The 19490-nt window shown below is 37.4% G+C and overlaps 1 protein-coding gene across 1 annotated transcript in view; it reads right to left on the bottom strand.

The window, feature by feature from the left end:
• Positions 1-19490, bottom strand: part of LOC121876127 (histone acetyltransferase KAT7-like) — a 181311-nt gene that overhangs the window by 137456 nt on the left and 24365 nt on the right. The window contains 1 exon segment of the mRNA XM_042381064.1: positions 441-685. Within this exon segment, the coding sequence (XP_042236998.1) occupies positions 441-685 (245 nt within the window).

Below are 19490 nucleotides of genomic sequence, written 5' to 3'. Positions count from 1 at the left end.
AAAGAAAAATTGGACCTCAGGCCGCGAATGTTGGAAAAAGGAAGTGTGAAAAAGCCGATCCTCTAGCAACCGCGGTGATGTCAGAGAAATATCAAGGAATAAACTGTGACCTAAGTGCACGAATGAGGTTCCCCACGAGCAATATTAATGTACATGGTAGAAAAGTGCACAGGATATTGATTTGGTGCCTGAAGAAGATACAGATTAAGAAATCATATTTATGCAAAGGTACTCAGTTTTATCCTCTTAACATTATAATTATCTCAATAGATAACTACAATTTTCATTGTTAACAATTCATATACTGTACAGGATAAGGATGACTGGTTTGCTATTTATAAACAATACTGTAATAGAATTTTAAAACTTCAATATGAGTGTTTGTCAATTTTAAATAAACCCAATTTCAATCAACACTGCTAAAACACTGTATAATGTACCCAGAGGTTTCTTGTTTTGTGCTGCCTTTTTCTGTTGTGCAACATTGTTGCTCCCTTTCTGCTGCTGTGCTTTACTTGGAGGTTTTTGCAGTGCTGCTTGTTGAGGTCGTGCTGCAGGTTTTGGGCCATTCTTTCGTTGGGTAACCGAAGCTGGGGCAGTGCTTTTGGGTATAGTTGTGGCTGAGGTTTTTGGACCACGTTTGCTTGGGGCAGTGGCAGTCTCTGGCTCTGATTCTGAAGATCCTCTGATGGCATAAAGTTCTTATTAGTAATCTTATAAAACAGGGTAAGGTTCTTCATTAGCTTCCATCTTCTAAAGGCTAAAAAAAAAAAAAAATCCAAGAAAACATATTACAGTAATACTACTGGAAAATATGAATGCTTAAATCAAAAGAAATTCTTTTGATATAGTAAAAAAATTAAAAGTAACTAACACAAAATTAGACTGTAAAAGTACTTATATACCGTATATAGAGTACATAAAGTCTTGAGACAGTCACTATCTAAAACATTTACTGTACATAAAAAAAAAGGAAATCATTTTCATCAAAATAACACCAAAAGTTATATGAAGAAATATTAAAACAGCAAAAAATAATTATGTTTACTTTACATTGAATAAAATTGATATCTTTATTGTACCTATCAATGACATACTTATAAAATTAAGAACATAAAACTCAAGTAACAAAGGCAGTTAAATCTAGGAAATGTTTGAGAATAAGAGGGATGTATACAAGTGAATAGTTCGGAAAACTGGCAACTGCAGGCAGCTGATAGTGAGTTCATCTAAAGTTGTATGCTATAAGGGTGTTCTTGTTAATAGTACAGTACATGTACTGTAGAGGAAAAGTATGGGGTATGCTGTCCCAATATTGATGATAATTCTATATTCATTACACATTCTCAAAGAGTGGCATTCTTATTAAATGGGAACGACAGAGGTGTTCCACCATTCCATCTCAGGATAGCCCTTAAGTATTATTATTTGATCTTGATATTCTTAATACAGTAATCTTTCCATTAGCTGGAATCTTCGATCATTGGAACTCTTCAATAATCCGATATTTTTTCATTATCCGAGAAATTCCAGGAAAAATCTCTTCATTCCAGGTACAGTACTCAGTGGTGGGTACAGCTAAACGAAAAGTTAGCTTCGCTAACCGCTAATCCGTTAACTAAAAAATTAACTTCGCTAACGCTAAACTGCTAAACAGTGAAAAAATTAGCGGAAGCTAAAGCTAACCGCTAACCTTTATTATATGAATTTAGCTTCGGTTTATTTTTGGGGGGCTCTAAAACCCTTAAAAACAGACCTAGAGAGCTGAAATTTTCATATGTTGTCTTGTAGCTTAGACATAGAGCTTTCCAAAAAGGTACAGCATGCCAAGATCAGATGATGATCAAGGTGTACACAAATAATTAAATGAACAAATGAAATTAAACATTAGTTTACATTCAAGTTTCAACATACACTTTACAATCTTTATTTACTGTACGAAAAGACAGAAAGTATTAAATGAATCCCAAAACTATAGTACTGTATAGCATAAGTAGCAAATAGCATCATGCCAAGATCAGATGAAGATCAATTTATCAAGGTGTACACTGTACACAATTTCACAAATAATTAATTTGCATTCTCATACAACCTATCGGCCTTATTCATTATTCATGTAAATATGCAATACCAACCACATACACATTATACCAGTGCATTTTTATATATCTTATTGTTGGTCTTAGTCATTATACCAGTGCATTTTTATAACTTATTGTTGGTCTTAGTCATGTAAATAAACAGAAAACTCTAAACTTTAATGAAAAGTAAGTTTTTAGAAAATTTAGTTTGGCGCACACCTTGGATGACATCCTGGTTATGAACTTATGCAGCACTTAGCATAACCAAATATATTGACACAAAAAAATCCTGATTAAATTAACAAATAAATGAGAAATGAAATTATACATTAGTTTACAATTACATTCTGTGATTCTTTCAACATACACTGACAGTCTTTATTTACTATAAAAAAAAGTATTAAACTTTAATAATAAAAAAATTCCATTCACTCCGGCTGCAGTGGCTGGGCCTTCTCCATCGCCTCGACATGATGCTGGTTGCCCTTCATAAACATCAGCCTCTCAAAGTTGCCATCTGACAGGGTGGCTCTCTTGGCCCTCAAGATATCTGGAGACACGCGTCGCGGTGTCACAAGCTTACAACAGACAGGAACAAGCATGAATAAATTTTGTTAGTGGACTTAAAGTTAGCAGAACTAAATTTAGCAGAAGCTAATTGGTCCGCTAATGGTTTCCAAAGTTAGCGAAAATGCTAATCCGCTAACGAGAAAATTAGCTTCGCTAATTAGCGGTTAGCAGATTAGCGGAACCGTGCCCACCACTGACAGTACTGTATTCGAACGAATTTCCATGAATTGCATCATGCGCATTTCCAAACAATTCTGAAAAAATCCCTCCATTCCAGGCATTGAAACGAATTTCCAAAGGATTGCATCATGTTTCCAATGTTGAGACAAGTGCTCATGAGCTATGATTGGCCACTACTGTCATGTGACTGCATAAGATGCCTATGATTGGCTGATGTAGTCTCGCAGCCTATCTCCTCAATCTCTTGCATCTTGACACTCTTAGTTCATTGTCTGATGCCATTGTACAGTATCTCAAACAAATATCTGTCCACACACTGTGTGAAACATTATGAGACCATGGATGATAGATATTGGGACATGCATTTTCTTTGGTATATAGTTAAACATAAGTAATGCAATGTGTATTTACTGTATTTCAACATAATTAATATGATGGCCACAGAGCCATGCATACCAACCCTTCCAGGACATCAAGAGTTGCATGTAGCATTTTAGAAGTCATTGGACCCATCCTGTAAAATACTTTTTTGAGATACTGTACAAGCTTGTCGCTTGCTTACTACTGTTTTCACATACGATCTGTGTTGTGCAGTACTGTACATTAATGCACCAACATATAATCACCCTAAAATTTTGTTACAGCAGTGTTAAGACATGAAAAGTGATTACAGTAACATATACTGTTCTGTACATTCAATTAGCGTGAAAGTACCATACAATATGACCAGTGCTGTACATAGCAGAGTGGACATTGTGTGCCTACTTTAAACGAGTTTGTAAAGGGTGTACGTGCAGTGTATGCACAATCACTCCTTCATGGAGGGAGAGGAGAGTGACAGTTAACAACACCTGCTATAAGAGATGGTGCAGGACAAAGGCAGGCTAACCTGTATCAACATAATATGACGACAACATCTGCAGGTGAGTACAGTGAGTTCTGCTATAACGCGTGTTTTGATAACACGAATTTGCTCTAACGCGATTTATGAATAGAGGAATGATATTTGTATAACGCGAACGCTTGTTTGCTGTAACGCGATTTTTGCTTACTATTTCTCCAATTTTGTGGTATTAACTGTGAATATGATAAAGAAGAATATCTCCAAGAAGCGTTCTGGTGATCGAATTCCCGGTGATGATCGTAAAAGAAAGGATATAACACTTGAAGAGAAGCTCGATGTTATCAACCTCAAAATCACCCTTCTCCCCCATCAAGTTATATTCATATTTTTTCAAGGTAAAGTGTTACATTTACTGTATGATTTCATTATTAGATATGAATGTAACATTTATTTAGACTGTGCTATCCTTTGTGTTAGGCTAACTACTAAATTTTTTCGATTTCGAGTAATCTGCACCTAACCCTATTTTCTCCATAAGCCCTGTTATTTCTATTACGCGATTTTCTATAACACGATATTTTACAAGAACACAACTATCGCGTTATAGCAGAACTGACTGTACAGTCAAGGATTCTGGGACTATAGGAGGATGGAGCATTCCAATGGGCAAACCACATTCATCCCTGAATGTGGTACAGCCAAACGACCGTGACATATAAAACACATTAAGCCCATTGCACCTTACATGATAATTACAGTGAGGTATGCTATAACGAACGGATTCTACTATGAGTATTCCTATAACGAACGGTTTTACCTATAAAATTTAGAAACTCCTACAATGAATGCGGATGAATACGGGACTATTTCGTCCTGCGCATGAATATTGTTGTACCGTGGCTCATAGCAAGAGCGTCAGGTGCCATATTGGCTCATTGTGTAGTCAGTGCACCACTGAACCTGTTGAAATTTAATCTTTTGATGTGGAAATTCGTGTTATTTTTATAACTATTTTGTTATACAAGTGTACAATTGTAACACTGAATCATCAAAAGCGAGTGAGAAAGCTAATAACCCTTGAAACTAAGAAAGAAATTATAAATAAACAGACAAAGTGCCTGTAAGACAGTCACCAAAGAGGGCTAGGAAGGATGACTCCTCTCCTTCCACCTCTTCTCCATAATTCTCTCCTCCCCCCTCCTTCTCTGCCTCCTGTCCTGTATGCTGAACAACACTAAGGTAAGATAAAGTACCGTATTTTTTACAATTTCCACATAAATTTTTCAGTGTTAAGTGGTTGTGTTTGGGGGCCTGGAACAGATTAATCCCATAACGAACGAGGTTCTAGAACCAATTAGATTCGTTATAGCATACCCCACTGTATATGGTATTTTGCAGTACGCTAATTATTTTGCAGTAAAAGATAAATATTTGCCTAATTAATGGAATATATTCCCTTCAGTTCTTCAGCATGAGTGATGGTGATAGCTACAGCTTTACACCAATTTATATGAACAAAAATATTGCAGACAGTAACCAATGCACATTATATTGTATTTTTTTAACAGACTACTACTTTATTAGTAACATAAAGACCATCACAGTACAGCTCCTCCCCGACTTACGACCTACTCGACTTACGACCACCCGCACTTACGACCTGCCTCAGTCGTACCAAAATTTTGTGAAATTACGTATTTTTGAGTCCCAACGTCAGTGATTGCGCTGTGTACTGACAAAATTTTTGTTTGTAATTCACTTTAAAATGGCTGGCAAGCTTAAAAGCGAGAGTTTTGTGGTGCTGAGAAGAAAAAGAGACACCCATTTTAGATTTTCTATGTATTATTTAAGCATTTTCGACTTATGACCTGGATTTGGGTCCCTAACCCCGTCGCAAGTCGGGGAGGAGCTGTACTGTATTTACAAGTTGATAACAGAGTTGGCAGTGACACCACTTTTTAACATTTGATTTTGTGCTTGCTAGTTGAGTGATAAACCAGTTTTTAAAAAAAATGTATAGTACAGCTTCAAAACTACCAATGTATTGCTGCAAATTTAAGACTTTAGGTTTAAAGTTTAGGCTCCAACAGAATAAAAAGTTTGAAGAGCAGGCTACATTATTCCGCTTGGGAATAACTTTAAGAATAAAAATACCTGGACAGTAATATTAAATCAGTGAAATTGTCATGTACCTGGTATATAAATTATGCAGGTAAACAGTTCAGTATGAATGTAGGGTCCTTCGTCAAAGCAATAAAATTTACAGGACTTTGAAATAGAGGCAAATTGTGGGGTAAAAACACACACAAAAAACAAACAAATTAAACCTAACAAAACTTGACCTGACCTAACCTAACCTTACCTTTGCCTTGGCAATTGTGCTTTGTTTCATGAAAAACTAAATGTGAATCTTCATGATAATTTCAGTCTGCACCACACTTTGGACACTTTTCATAAGTTTGCATAAGACCATAGGTTTTGAAAATGTCAATTGCAGTGGCATTATTTACAAAAACATCTTGAATGGTTTGCAATTCTGAGAAAGAGCTTCCTTTGCACAGAGAAGACATCTTGTAATTGATAAGTTCAAATTAAAAAGCTTGAGCATGTACAGGATTACAATTTGACACTGAGACTTCCACTGATTGGCTGGACATATAATTGTATGGTGTTTATGTAATGCAAATGAGCGTGAGTAAGTGAACCACTGTGTGGCATGAATGAATGTGTGCATGAGTGCTGTCTTCTAGCGGCGTGATTGACGTGTGCACGAGTGCTGCTACCTAGTGGTGTGAATGAAAGTGGGTTGTGGGTTGAATGTCTGATTAGTTAGAAGACGTGGCACGAGGTTTTGTGAGTCTTGTATGTTACCCTGTAAAGGAGATTGTATTCTGCTGCACCACTGTCCAGACCTCTCTCAGTAGATTGTATCTGTGAAGCCTGTGTTTCTTTGAGGCATCGGCACTGAGTAGCATTTAAACAATAATGAAGTGACTAAGAAATCAACTATACAGTATATCCCACAATTTTGTTAGAGTGAACTTCAAACCCTCCAAATAATTCTTTCTTAACTGAAATTGAATATCAAAATACAGGAATCCTTCGCTATACAAATAGGTTAAGTTTCTTCACAACCATTATTTAAGTGAATATTCATATCTGTCCCAAATAATAAAATATATGGGAAAAAATAGGATTTGGTTCCCCAATTGCAAGAAACTCAATATTATACCTATAAAAAATCAATTAGGTTTACAAACAACCAAAAAACCTACCTAACTACTGTAATTTAGTACTTATCCAATGTAATTGGGTAACTAACTTATAGATAAAAGCCCCCAATGTACATCTAAAAAAAATGAGATCAGTTCACAAATAATAAAAAACTACCTAACTACAGTGCTGTAAATTTGTACCTAATTACAGGTACTGTAATTTAGTACCTAGCACATTAGGAAATTACAGTACAGCTTATTGAAATATAAATTTGGTACAATACCTTAAGGGCCAATACAGTATCTTGTGCATAGTGAGAAGGAGGCGTAAGAATATAATATTTGTACAGTACTGTATGAGCGAATTCGCTGAGTGAACGTTCATGTAGCGAGAGAGACATGTAACTGGTATTTTGAAACGAAAGCACTGTAATGTTTTCATCTTTATTGCCCTATCTCCCTACACAAAAATCAACATAGAGTTCCGTGGTTGTACTCTACCAATTTTTAGCCGTTTGGTTTTTCATGAAACAACACAAAATTGCCAAGGCAAAGGTAAGGTAAGGTTAGGTTACATAAAATTAGGATAGGTTAGGTAAAGTTAGGTTCGGTAGGTAAAAATTTGTTAAGTTAGATCAGCTTTTGTTAGGATTCCTTTAGAAACTGTTTTTGGTGTGTTTATGCCACAATTTTCTCTATTTCAAAGCTCTGCTCACTTAGTGGAATCAAAATTGTACAGTACTTTCATACGTGAAATCGAAAAGTCAAAATAACTCGAAACATACATTTGTGATGCTATAGAGTACAGGTAAACCTCGATAAACGATGTGGTTAGGTTCCTGAAAACCCATCGCTGAGTGAAATATCGTAGATAGGGAGCATTATAACATGGGGTTCAATGGGATATGTTCCCAGCCAGTCCCCAATCACACATGTATCACTGACAAAAAAATTCCTACAATACTACAGGTTGTACCTCTCTAGTCCGGCAACCTTGGGACCTGACCGGTGCCGGACCATGGAAATTCACCCTTTTCCTGGATAGATAGTAACTTGTACTTATGCCTGGAAGCACTAGCACCACTTTCTCTGCGTCATGGTCTCTTTGAAGACATATTGAAGGGTTAAATGTCATATAGTAGCTTCTCAAATTTCGCGAGTTTTTAATTCTTAACGTATTTTATTGGAACATACAAAAAAATAAATAAATAAAAATTTTGACGGCGGAAACTTGAATTTCGACGGGTTTGAACGGCCCGCCAACGTGCAGACGACGTGCATAATCGTGTAAACAGCGTCATTTCTCTTATGTACAAAAGATTCATTATTGTTTATTACTAAATGTCTTTTTTATTGAATTAATGTTTATGTGTGCAAAATGAGCAATACAATTCATTAATAATACGTAGAATATAAAAAACACACGAGGAAATGACACAGCATTGTTTTCGTTGATTACAAAACCAGTGACTGACTGGTTCTACATATAAAACTGAAGAAAATAAGACCTTTGTTGTAGCTGTAGTAAAATTAATATGGTTGTTTTAAGGAATGTTATTTAATGTTAATAAATGGAACAATAGAAGTAGCTAACGATAATGGTAAAGAAAAAGAGAGATCGCATATGTAAGTACGCACACGTGAAAACATATCATCATTACTTTACATAAGAATATGAAAGCAACACTTATTTACTGTTCATATATATTTTAATTAATGTTTCTGAATTTGTTTTTTTTGAATTAATGTACGTGTGTGCAAAATTAACAATACAATTTATTAATAACACGTGGAATATTAGCAGACGAGACGGCTGCCGGCATTGTTTATGTTAAAGCTTACGAAACCAGTGACTGATTGGTTTTACATATAAAACTGAAGAAAATAAGACCCTGAGTTTAGCTGTAGTAAAATTAATGTAAAAAATGAATATGGTTGCTTGAAGTACCTGTAATGTTATTTAATGTTAATAAATGGAACAATATAAGTAGCTAACCATTAATGGTAAAAAAAAAGTGAGACTGCTCGTATGTAAGTGCGCACATGTGAAAATATATCGTCATTACTCTACATAAGAATATGAAAGCAACACTTATTTACTGCTCATATATATTGAAGGGTTAAATGTTGTACTCTGTATAGACAAGCAGAGAGAGAGAGAGCAGCCGAACTGCCGGATGTAAACAAACCTTAATTTCCCGCGGCTTTTTTTTTTTTAAGGGGATTAGCCCACCCGGGCATAGGTCACTGACCCACATTGGGGCCTGAGGGGCAAAAATTTAATACTCCTGTAATAATAATAATAATTCAGATAAGTAAAAAAAAAAAACTGCCTATCTACCTATTGGACAAACTAAAATCGTTCCGAACCACGGGAGTTTCCGGACCACAGAATGCCGGACTAGAGAGGTACAACCTGTACTATCAGTACAAAACAATTAAACAACACACCACATCATAATGAACAAGCCTAGATGATGCCCCCTTCGAGGGGACATGTAATGTATGTATGAATATATGCTTGTATGTATATTTTATGTGTGTGTGTGTGTGTGTATGTACAGTGATCCCTCGGTTAACGAGTGCCTTGGTTAACGAAATTTCGGTTAACGAATTACCTTCCATAAGATTCTTTACTTCGGTTAACGAGCAAACCCCCATGTTAACGAATTCCTTACGAATTTTTCCCAAAATGTTTTCGCTTGCATTTGGCTGCCCACCAGCTGTAGTATTAGTCCGCCAATACAGTAATCGGTTTTAAGGCTTAAATTCCTTACCATTTTAGTAAATATCAAGAAGGTTGTACTATTCAATAATTTTAAAAGTTTTATATTAAATTTTTTAGTCATTTTAACAATTATTGAACATAATTGAAGTACAAGAAACTATTTTTTTGCGCGCCAAACAGCCACTCAACACACCAAGCTTGGCGTCAGTTTGTTTACCAGTTCAGAGGAAGGAACATCTTGCTTGAGACTCTTCAATATAAACGCTTTTTTTATGTGTTTCCAGTCAAATTATTGGTCATTTTGAAATATATTTTAAATATTGATAATATATAGTGCAGTGCAGTGTTGATTTAAAGAAAATAATTTTGAATTACACCAAGTGAACTAAAATTTTATGGGTGAAATGGCAGCATGGGGTGACTTCTCTTCCACCCCAATGCCTTCTCTTCTCCCTTCTCCTCCACCCCCATTCTAATTCCCATCATCATCATCATCAACCAGGAGCCTTCTACATGCACACCTCAAATTAAGTGTACTTTACTGCATTTATTTTTAGTTTGTATGTAATTTTCGGTGAGCTGGAACCAATTACCCAAAAACCCATTGAAACAATGGTTTCGGTTAAAGAATTTTTCAGTTAACGAGCAACCTTCTGGAACGAATTGTGCTCGTTAACCGAGGGACCACTGTATGTATGTACTGTCTGTATATACATAACACACTTATGCATACATCTTATATAAAGATTATTTTGACGTGTAGTAGAAACATCATAGTAAAATATGTCAGACTCATTTATAGCATAAGTGCATCATTTATTTAACTACCTGTATATGGTAATATAAAAATGGAAAATATTATCAATTATATCATTTAGTAAAATACAATAAGCATTTGCAAGACACATTTTATGCTAAATAAAATAGGTTTTGAAACTTTTAATATATTTATCATAACTCTTAAATTGTTTATTTTCATGCACTCTGAGCTTCATAAGATATCCAAAATAAACCTAAATATTGTGAGTTTCACAACACATACAAATACAATTTGTGAAAGCTCAATATGCAAATCATCATATACTTTAAAAAGGTATTGACACACACACACACTTATGGATAGATAGATTAAGATAATGAGATTTAAAATAATGATTGCTAGACAAAAAAGCTCTCTTGATATTTCAACTTGCCCGCCAGGATTTTTTATCGCCCGTGGCAACCGGACTGGCTGTTTTGTGCTAGGTTAAGAGATCTATTAGAGAAAGGGCTTATATTTTTGTAAAAAATTTTGTGGGCCTATTTTTCTAGTGGGCCTGGGGCTATCACCATCACTCTTACAGAAGTACTGAAGGGAATATTTTCTCTTAAGTAGACAAATAACTATCTTTTACTGCAAAATAATCAATGTGTTGCTTTGAGAAATTATCTCAAGATATCTAAAGTTGGATGTCAATAACCTACTGACTATACAGCAAGTCATCGCTTAACGTCGTCCGGCTTAACGTTGTTTCGGTACTACGTCGCTGAACTTTAGAGAACAAGAATTTGTATAATGTCCCGGTGATTCGATAGTACGTCTTTTTGAGTCGTCATGGACTACTTTCTATGGCGCATCACCCGCTCTTGTCTGACCGTGCTACGCTCTCTCTCGGCTCGGCGTGCTGCCCTCACTCGTGGAACGTCACAGCGTCCCCAAGCGACGCCAAGCAAGTCTCTGTTACGACTTCACATCATTCGTGTGTGCTTAAGTGCTTTTGCTCTTAAACTGTACTCTAATCATTCGAAATGGCTTCCAAGTTCCCATCAAGTGCTACTGTACTTATGCTAGTGTAGTGAAGAGGCAATGTAAGACCATTACCCATGCTACGAAAATGGATGTATTAACCCGATTTGAAAAAGGGGAACGTGCTGTCGACATAGCCGCTGTAATTGGTCTAACCCCCACAACGGTGCGTACTATCCGGACCAACGCTGACAAGACTAAGATGACTGGTGAAGCTGCCAGTTCAGATACGGTTGCTGCTGAGACATTCCTGCCAGAATTCAAACAGATTATCCAGCAAGGAGGCTACTCACTGAAGCAAGTCTTCACTGTGGATGAGACTGGTCTCTTTTGGAAGAGGATGCCTGAGAGGACCTATATCTCCAAGGAGGAGAAAAGAGCAACAGGTTTTAAAGCGCCAAAAGACCGCTTAGCGCGAATGCTGCCGGTGACTTCAAGCTGAAGCCTATGCTGATTTCTCGTGCTGCCAACCCACGGGCCCTGAAAGGTTACTCTAAGGTAGTGATTCTCAAACTGGGGTCCGCAGAAAGTTTTTGAGAAACAGTGCGTTTAACGTTTGTGAGAGATTTGGCGATTCCAATTTGCAAGATATTTTGGATTTGGGTTGAAATGAACAAATGCTTTGGACTATGATTTATTCTTTGATATAGATTTGTATGCATCATGGTATATAAGGGGTCCTTGGTTGAAAAAGTTTGAGAACCCCTGCTCTGAAGATCACCTTCCAGTGATCTACACGGCAAATAAGAAGGCATGAATAACTGGCGCCATATTTAGCCAGTGGCTGAACGTGTACGCCATCTCTGCACTGAAGGAATACTGCGGCAAGGAGAACCTTAACTTCAAAATTCTTCTGATCCTTGACAATGTTCCAGCCCAACCTCCCAATCTCAACGACTTGCATGACAGTGCAAAAGTTGTATTCCTGCCTCCCAACATGACACCAAGGTGTCATAGCCGCATTCAAGGTGTATTATTTATGACGTACCATGGCCCAGCTGTTCAAGGCTACAGACGGAGAAAATAAACCAACGATCTGAGAATATTGGCGCAGCTTCAAAGCTTCAACATTCTTCATGCAATTGACAACATTGGCAAGGCATGGGAAGAAGTTTCAGAAAGTTGCCTGAATGGTGTGTGGCGTAAACTGTGCCCCGAGTGCATCAACAATTTTACGGGATTCACGGACTTAGTCCCAGCTGTGAATAGGGATAGCCTCAGCTTGACTAGACAGGCAGGCTTTGATGAGCTGGAATCAGAGGATATTGGGGACGTCCTGGCATCCCATACAGAAGAGCTCACCAACGAAGATCTGCAACAATTAACAGAACACAGTCCCGTTGAAGACGACGGTGACGAGGAAGAAGAACCTCAATGAAAGCTAACATCCAAGAGGATGGCAGAATCGTTGAACATGTTCCAGCAAGCAATACAAATCCTTTTATATGACGACCCAAACAGAGAACGTAGCTCAAAGGTTCAATGCAGTAATGAGGACAGTCTTGGGTGTTACACCGAGATCTATAAGAAGATGAGTAGCACCAAGCAGTCAACACTGGAATCATTTTTTTGTCGCGGGACGGCAGAAGGAGCTTCTTCACAACAGCCGGCAGCCGAGGAGGAGTAAAGAACAACAGAGGAGGAGCAAACATCAACGGAGGAGGAGCAAGCAGCGGCGGAGGAGCCCCAGTCAGAGCAGGAAGAGGAGGAGGCAGCCGCAGAGTCTCAGTGACTCACCACCCTCCTCCTCTCCTGCCCTCCTCCGCTCCCACTTTCCTCCTCCGCTCCCGCCATCCTCCTCCTTCGCTTCACTACCCACCACACACTCGTTCTACCACCTCCGCCCATCGGTGAGTACCAATACAAACTTAGTATTGTAGTTCTTTATACAGTGGTCCCTCGGTTAACGAACACAATTCGTTCCAGAGGGTCGTTCGTTAACAGATAATTTCGTTAACCGAAACCATTGTTTCAATGGGATATTGGGAAATTGGTTCCAGCTCACCGAAAATTACATTCAAAGTAAAAAAAAATGCAGCAAAGTACACTTACTTTGAGGTGTGTATGTAGAAGGCCCCTGGTTGATGATGCTCATGTGAATTTGAAGTGGGGGATGGAGGAGAAGGGAGAAGAGAAGGAAGTGGGGGTGGAGGAGAAGCATTTTACTGCTTCTTGGAAGGTGAGTCACCTTCCATAATAATGTCAGGAACCTCTGGACTGACAGATTCTCCAAAAGGAAAATCCTCTCTCCTTTTTGAAGTGGAAGGCTGAGGGGAAGCATCTTTCTCCCGATGCCTTTTAGAAAAGAAACTGCCAATTTTTGGTTGTGGGGCATTTCTCCTCCTGATCATTAGCTGGTTCTTGAAGAAGGAGACCACTTTGTCCTCAACAGTACACAATATAGGTTCTGATGTTTCCACATCAGGGTGCCTTGAAGCCAGTTTCCTGAACATCTCCCAGTGGTGAACAACATCTTTTAATTGTGAAGAAGACATATGGTCATCACTTTCCCTTTCCTTCTCACCACTGTCTGTTTCTAGCATCTCATCCAGTTGTTTCAAGTCTTCAGGAGTAAGTTCCTGCTCATGAGACATCACAAGCTCTTCAACATCATCCTCCTCCACTTCGAGTCCCATTGACTGACCAATGGACACAATCTCCTTGTAAAACTCCGTTTCTTCCTCAAATTCCTCAAAATCATGGACTGCTGTTGGCCACAGTGCTTTCCATGCAGAATTCAGGGATCGAATGGAGACTTCTTGCCATGATGACACGAACAATTTTACAGCCTCCAGGATGTTGTATTGTGTCTTCCAGAACTGTGCCAGTGTTAGATCAGGAACAGTGGAAGTTGCCTGATGACACCTTCTGAACATTTTCTTCATGTACAGCTTTTTGAAGTTCCTGATTACATTTTGGTCCATTGGCTGCGTAATTGATGGAGTGTTGGGATGCAAAAACAACACTTTGACAAAGTCAAATCGAGCCTCCAAAGTGCTGGCAAGTTCAGGGTCAAGACCAGGGGCATTATCCAGAAGGAGAAGAGCCTTTAAAGGGAGTTTAATGGTTGTTAGGTAACTCTTCACAAAGGGCAAAACACCTCAACAGCCCATTCATTAAAGAGCTGTCTTGTCACCCATGCCTTACGGTTGGACTTCCAATAAACTCCAAGTTGTCCTCTTACCACCTTTTGTTGCTTGAACACCCTGGGGTTCTCAGAGTGGTAGACAAGCATCGGCTTCAGTCGGAAATCCCCTGAAACATTAGCACCAAGCAATAGAGTGAGACGGTCCTTCATGGGTTTATGTCCCGGTAAAGAAGCTTCATCTCTGGTGATGAATGTTCTTTTGGGCATTTTCTTCCAGAACAGTCCGGTTTCATCCACATTGAACACTTGCTGTGGAAGATAATTCTCTTCATCCATCAGTTCCTTGAAATCCACTAAAAATTTTGCTGCTCCTTCGTTATCCGCACTGGCAGCTTCACCATGCCTAACAACACTAAAAATGTCACTTCTTTTCTTAAATTAATCGAACCAGCCCTTGCTGGCCCTAAACTCTTCAAAGTCAGTTTTAGAAGAACTAGGTTGATCTTCCTTCAAATGTTCGTATATTTCCCTGGCTCTTTCACAAATAAATTCAGTAGAAATTGAATCTCCTTTCATTTGTTTTTCCTTAATCCAAATAAGAAGTAACCTCTCTGTTTCTGCTATTAGGGATCTACTTTTAAACACTCTTGTAGATTTATCTCTCACTTTCACTTCTTTAAATTTTTCTTTCTGTGCAAGAATTGTCGACACAGTTGATGCCGACATGCCATATTCTTTACTTAGTACATTTGTTCTAATGCCTTCTTCATGTTTCTTAATAATTTTCTGTTTCACTTGAATTGAAATTGCCTTTCTAGATTTCTTTGGACCCATGCTGGATTCAATACAGTACAGGTTGTACCTCTCTAGTCCGGCAACCTCGGGACCTGACCGGTGCCGGACCATGGAAATTCACCCTTTTCCTGGATAGACAGTGACTTGTGCTTATGCCTGGAAGCACTAGCACCTCTTTCTCTGCATCATGGTCTCTTTGAAGACATATTGAAGGGTTAAATGTCGTATAGTAGCTTCTCAAATTTCGCGAGTATTTAATTCTTAACGTATTTTATTGGAACACACAAAAAAATAAATAAATAAAAATTTTGACGGCGGAAACTTGAATTTCGACGGGTTTGAACGGCCCGCCAACGTGCAGACGACGTGCATAATCGTGTAAACAGCGTCATTTCTCTTATGTACAAAAGATTCATTATTGTTTATTACTGAATGTCTTTTTTATTGAATTAATGTTTATGTGTGCAAAATGAGCAATACAATTCATTAATAATACGTAGAATATTAAAACACACGAGGAAATGACACAGCATTGTATTCGTTGATTACAAATCCAGTGACTGACTGGTTCTACATATAAAACTGAAGAAAATAAGACCTTGGTTGTAGCTGTAGTAAAATTAATATGGTTGTTTTAAGTAATGTTATTTAATGTTAATAAATGGAACAATAGAAGTAGCTAACGATAATGGTAAAGAAAAAAGAGAGATCGCATATGTAAGTGCGCAGGCGCACACGTGAAAACATATCATCATTACTTTACATAAGAATATGAAAGCAACACTTATTTACTGTTCATATATATTTTAATTAATGTTTCTGAATTTGTTTTTATTGAATTAATGTACGTGTGTGCAAAATTAACAGTACAATTTATTAATAATACGTGGAATATTAGAGGAGACGAGACGGCTGCCGGCATTGTTTATGTTAAAGCTTACGAAACCAGTGACTGATTGGTTCTACATATAAAACTGAAGAAAATAAGACCCTGAGTTTAGCTGTAGTAAAATTAATGTAAAAAAATGAATATGGTTGCTTGAAGTACCTGTAATGTTATTTAATGTTAATAAATGGAACAATATAAGTAGCTAACCATTAATGGTAAAAAAAAAAGTGAGACTGCTCGTATGTAAGTGCGCACATGTGAAAATATATCGTCATTACTCTACATAAGAATATGAAAGCAACACTTATTTACTGCTCATATATATTGAAGGGTTAAATGTTGTACTCTGTATAGACAAGCAGAGAGAGAGAGAGAGCAGCCGAACTGCCGGATGTAAACAAACCTTAATTTCCCGCGGCTTTTTTTTTAAGGGGATTAGCCCACCCGGGCATAGGTCACTGACCCACATTGGGGCCTGAGGGGCAAAAATTTAATACTCCTGTAATAATAATAATAATTCAGATAAGTAAAAAAAAAAAAAAAAAAAAAAAAAAAAAAAAAAAAAAAAAAAAAAGCTGCCTATCTACCTATTGGACAAACTAAAATCGTTCCGGACCACAGAATGCCGGACTAGAGAGGTACAACCTGTATTACTCCGCTTTACACGGTTTCACCTTCCGCGGTTTCACTTTCCACGGTTTCTCATTTACGCGGTACCTTGCCAGAACCGGACTTTCACTTTCCGCGGTGCATCTACTCATATACGCGTGAAGTAAAATTTTTTTTTTTTATTTAGCTCATAAAGTTCATACAAATTACCCAGCCAGAATATAATTTACATTGCTGGAATTCTTACAACATGATGATCATTTTGAATATAAACATCATGGATTTTGCATTAGACATACAAATATTAGATCTAATGTAATAATTTGGTTTACACAAAGCAAGTATTTTATCTTTTGTGCAAAATATATGAAGTTTACATTCAAAATATTCCCTGACCTGCAAGGAATCCAGAAATGTCAATAATATTATCCTAACTTTAGTCTGAGGTATTATTTATTACTAAACGTTAAAATCTAGTGTTTCACCCAATCATTTCTCAGAGAGGTAGGGGCCAGTGAGCTGGGAAGAGGAGGGGGGGTGGAGGGGATTTGAGTCTATTATTTGAATGGACATTAACCTGGCGACTGTATTTCTCTTAAATATTAATTGTGTGAGCATACCATCATAAAATTTAGATGTTATTTTTACTACAACATAGGTATTGTGTCGGAAAAAGTGGAGTTTGGGGGTCGGGCCAGTCTCTATTGGAATTAATTCCATATGTTCTGTTGTTCACTTTACACGGTTTACTACTGTATAGTAATTTCACCACTAAAATTTTAAGTTCACTAGCTGCAATTAAAGAATATTTTATTTAAATCAACACTGCACTATATATTATCAATATGTTAAATAAATTTCAGAATGACCAAAAATTGTAGTGTAAAACCATAAAAATACTCTGTGTTCAAGAGACCTACAAGCAAGATGTTTCCTCCACTGTACAGAGAGTTAAACAGACGCCTTGGTGGGTGAGTGAAGTGGCTGATGGGTGCACCAAAAACTAGTTCCCTGTACTGCATATATTATCAATTATATTAAATAAATGTTAAAATGACTACCGTATATCTCGGCCTATAAGGTGTCGGGGTGCATAAGACGGCCCCCCAAAATTTCCATTTAAAAAGTAGCTTTTGAGCTCTATTCGCTGTATAAGGCCAGTACCCCAAATGTGACACTTACCCACTGACTCAGTAGTCCTTTACCAACCATCCTTGGTTTTTTAAAATAAGGCCAATTCACTTCAAGTAATGTCATCAAATGTTACCCGCTGGTGTAGTGTAAACACTAGTGACGTCACTGAAGCGTCTGCTATTTACCGGTAACTGGAACTAATGTCTGTGTCGAGTAAAATTTTTCCATTTACTTGATATATATATATATATATATATATATATATATATATATATATATATATATATATATATATATATATATATATATATATATATATATATATATATATATATATATATATATATATATATATATATATATATATATATATATATATATATATATACATACATACATACATACATACATACATACATATATATACAGTGGGGTATGCTATAACGAACGTAATTGGTTCCAGAACCTCATTCGTTATAGCATTCGTTCGTTATAGGATTAATCCGTTCCAGGACCCCAAATACAACCACTTAACACTTAAAAAATTCTGTGGAAAATGTAAAAAATACGGTACTTTATCTTACCTTAGTGTTATTCAGCATGCAGGTACCCCTAAACACTGGCACATCACTATCACTTCCACTGGGAGTCTTGGCTTTAAGGTCCTCAAACAATTGTCTGGCCTTCTCACAAATTATAGCTTCACTAATGTTACCACCTGCCATTTCTTTCTCCTTTATCCACACTAAGAGTAAATTTTCCATCTCTTCAATCACATTACACTTTGCTTTGCTAAGTCTAAAGATTCCCTTAGCCACTTGCACAGTTTTTAACTCTTCTTTATTCTTCAAAATCGTACATATAGTCGATTTAGCCATCCCATATTCATCACTAAGTAAGCCTCTGCTTGCAGGGGCGGATCCAGGAATATCAAAAGGGTCCAAGATAATGTGGGTGGGAGAACATGGTGAGCATAGCGAGCCCACCCAGCTGGGGGGTTTTAAATCTGACCAATATCATGCATATTTTGAGGCCATTTTAAAGCCATGTGCACTTGATATTTGGAGATATTCTGAGGTCAATAGTAATTTCTTTTTACTATACAAAAATGCATGATTACAATATTGCATTAAAGAAAAAGCAGTGGAATTTTCTGATGAAAAGGGAGGGGGTCCGGATCCCCAGGACCCCCCTCCTGGATCTACCCCTGGCTTGTCTCTCAGTAGTATGACCTGTTCCAGGAGCCTCAGGTACACTATATACAACACTGTTGGTGTTGGTCTAGTCTTTCCGTCTATTTCTGACTATATCTCCGATCTTGGTACCTGACATGATAGCTGTCTCAAAGGTGGAATGTTGAAGGTAGTCTGTAATGTCAGTAGCATAGGTGGAATTTGCTATCACTGTGTATCTGTACAGTCCTTTGGGTTACTTCCTTCTTGTGTCGTGTTAGGTCCTATATTAATGATGCGTCTGATCTTTTTCTGTACTGCAGTTGTATCAGTAATCCTCTTGGGTATCCCAGATTTGTAAAGGTTTTAAAGATGTATGCCAACTCGTCCTCCAGGTAT

This window comes from Homarus americanus, unplaced genomic scaffold, assembly GCF_018991925.1.
Source record: "Homarus americanus isolate GMGI-L3 unplaced genomic scaffold, GMGI_Hamer_2.0 scaffold34921, whole genome shotgun sequence".
NCBI lineage: Eukaryota > Metazoa > Arthropoda > Malacostraca > Decapoda > Nephropidae > Homarus > Homarus americanus.
Note: the sequence above shows the minus strand (reverse complement) of the source record. Positions and strands in the feature narration are given on the sequence as shown.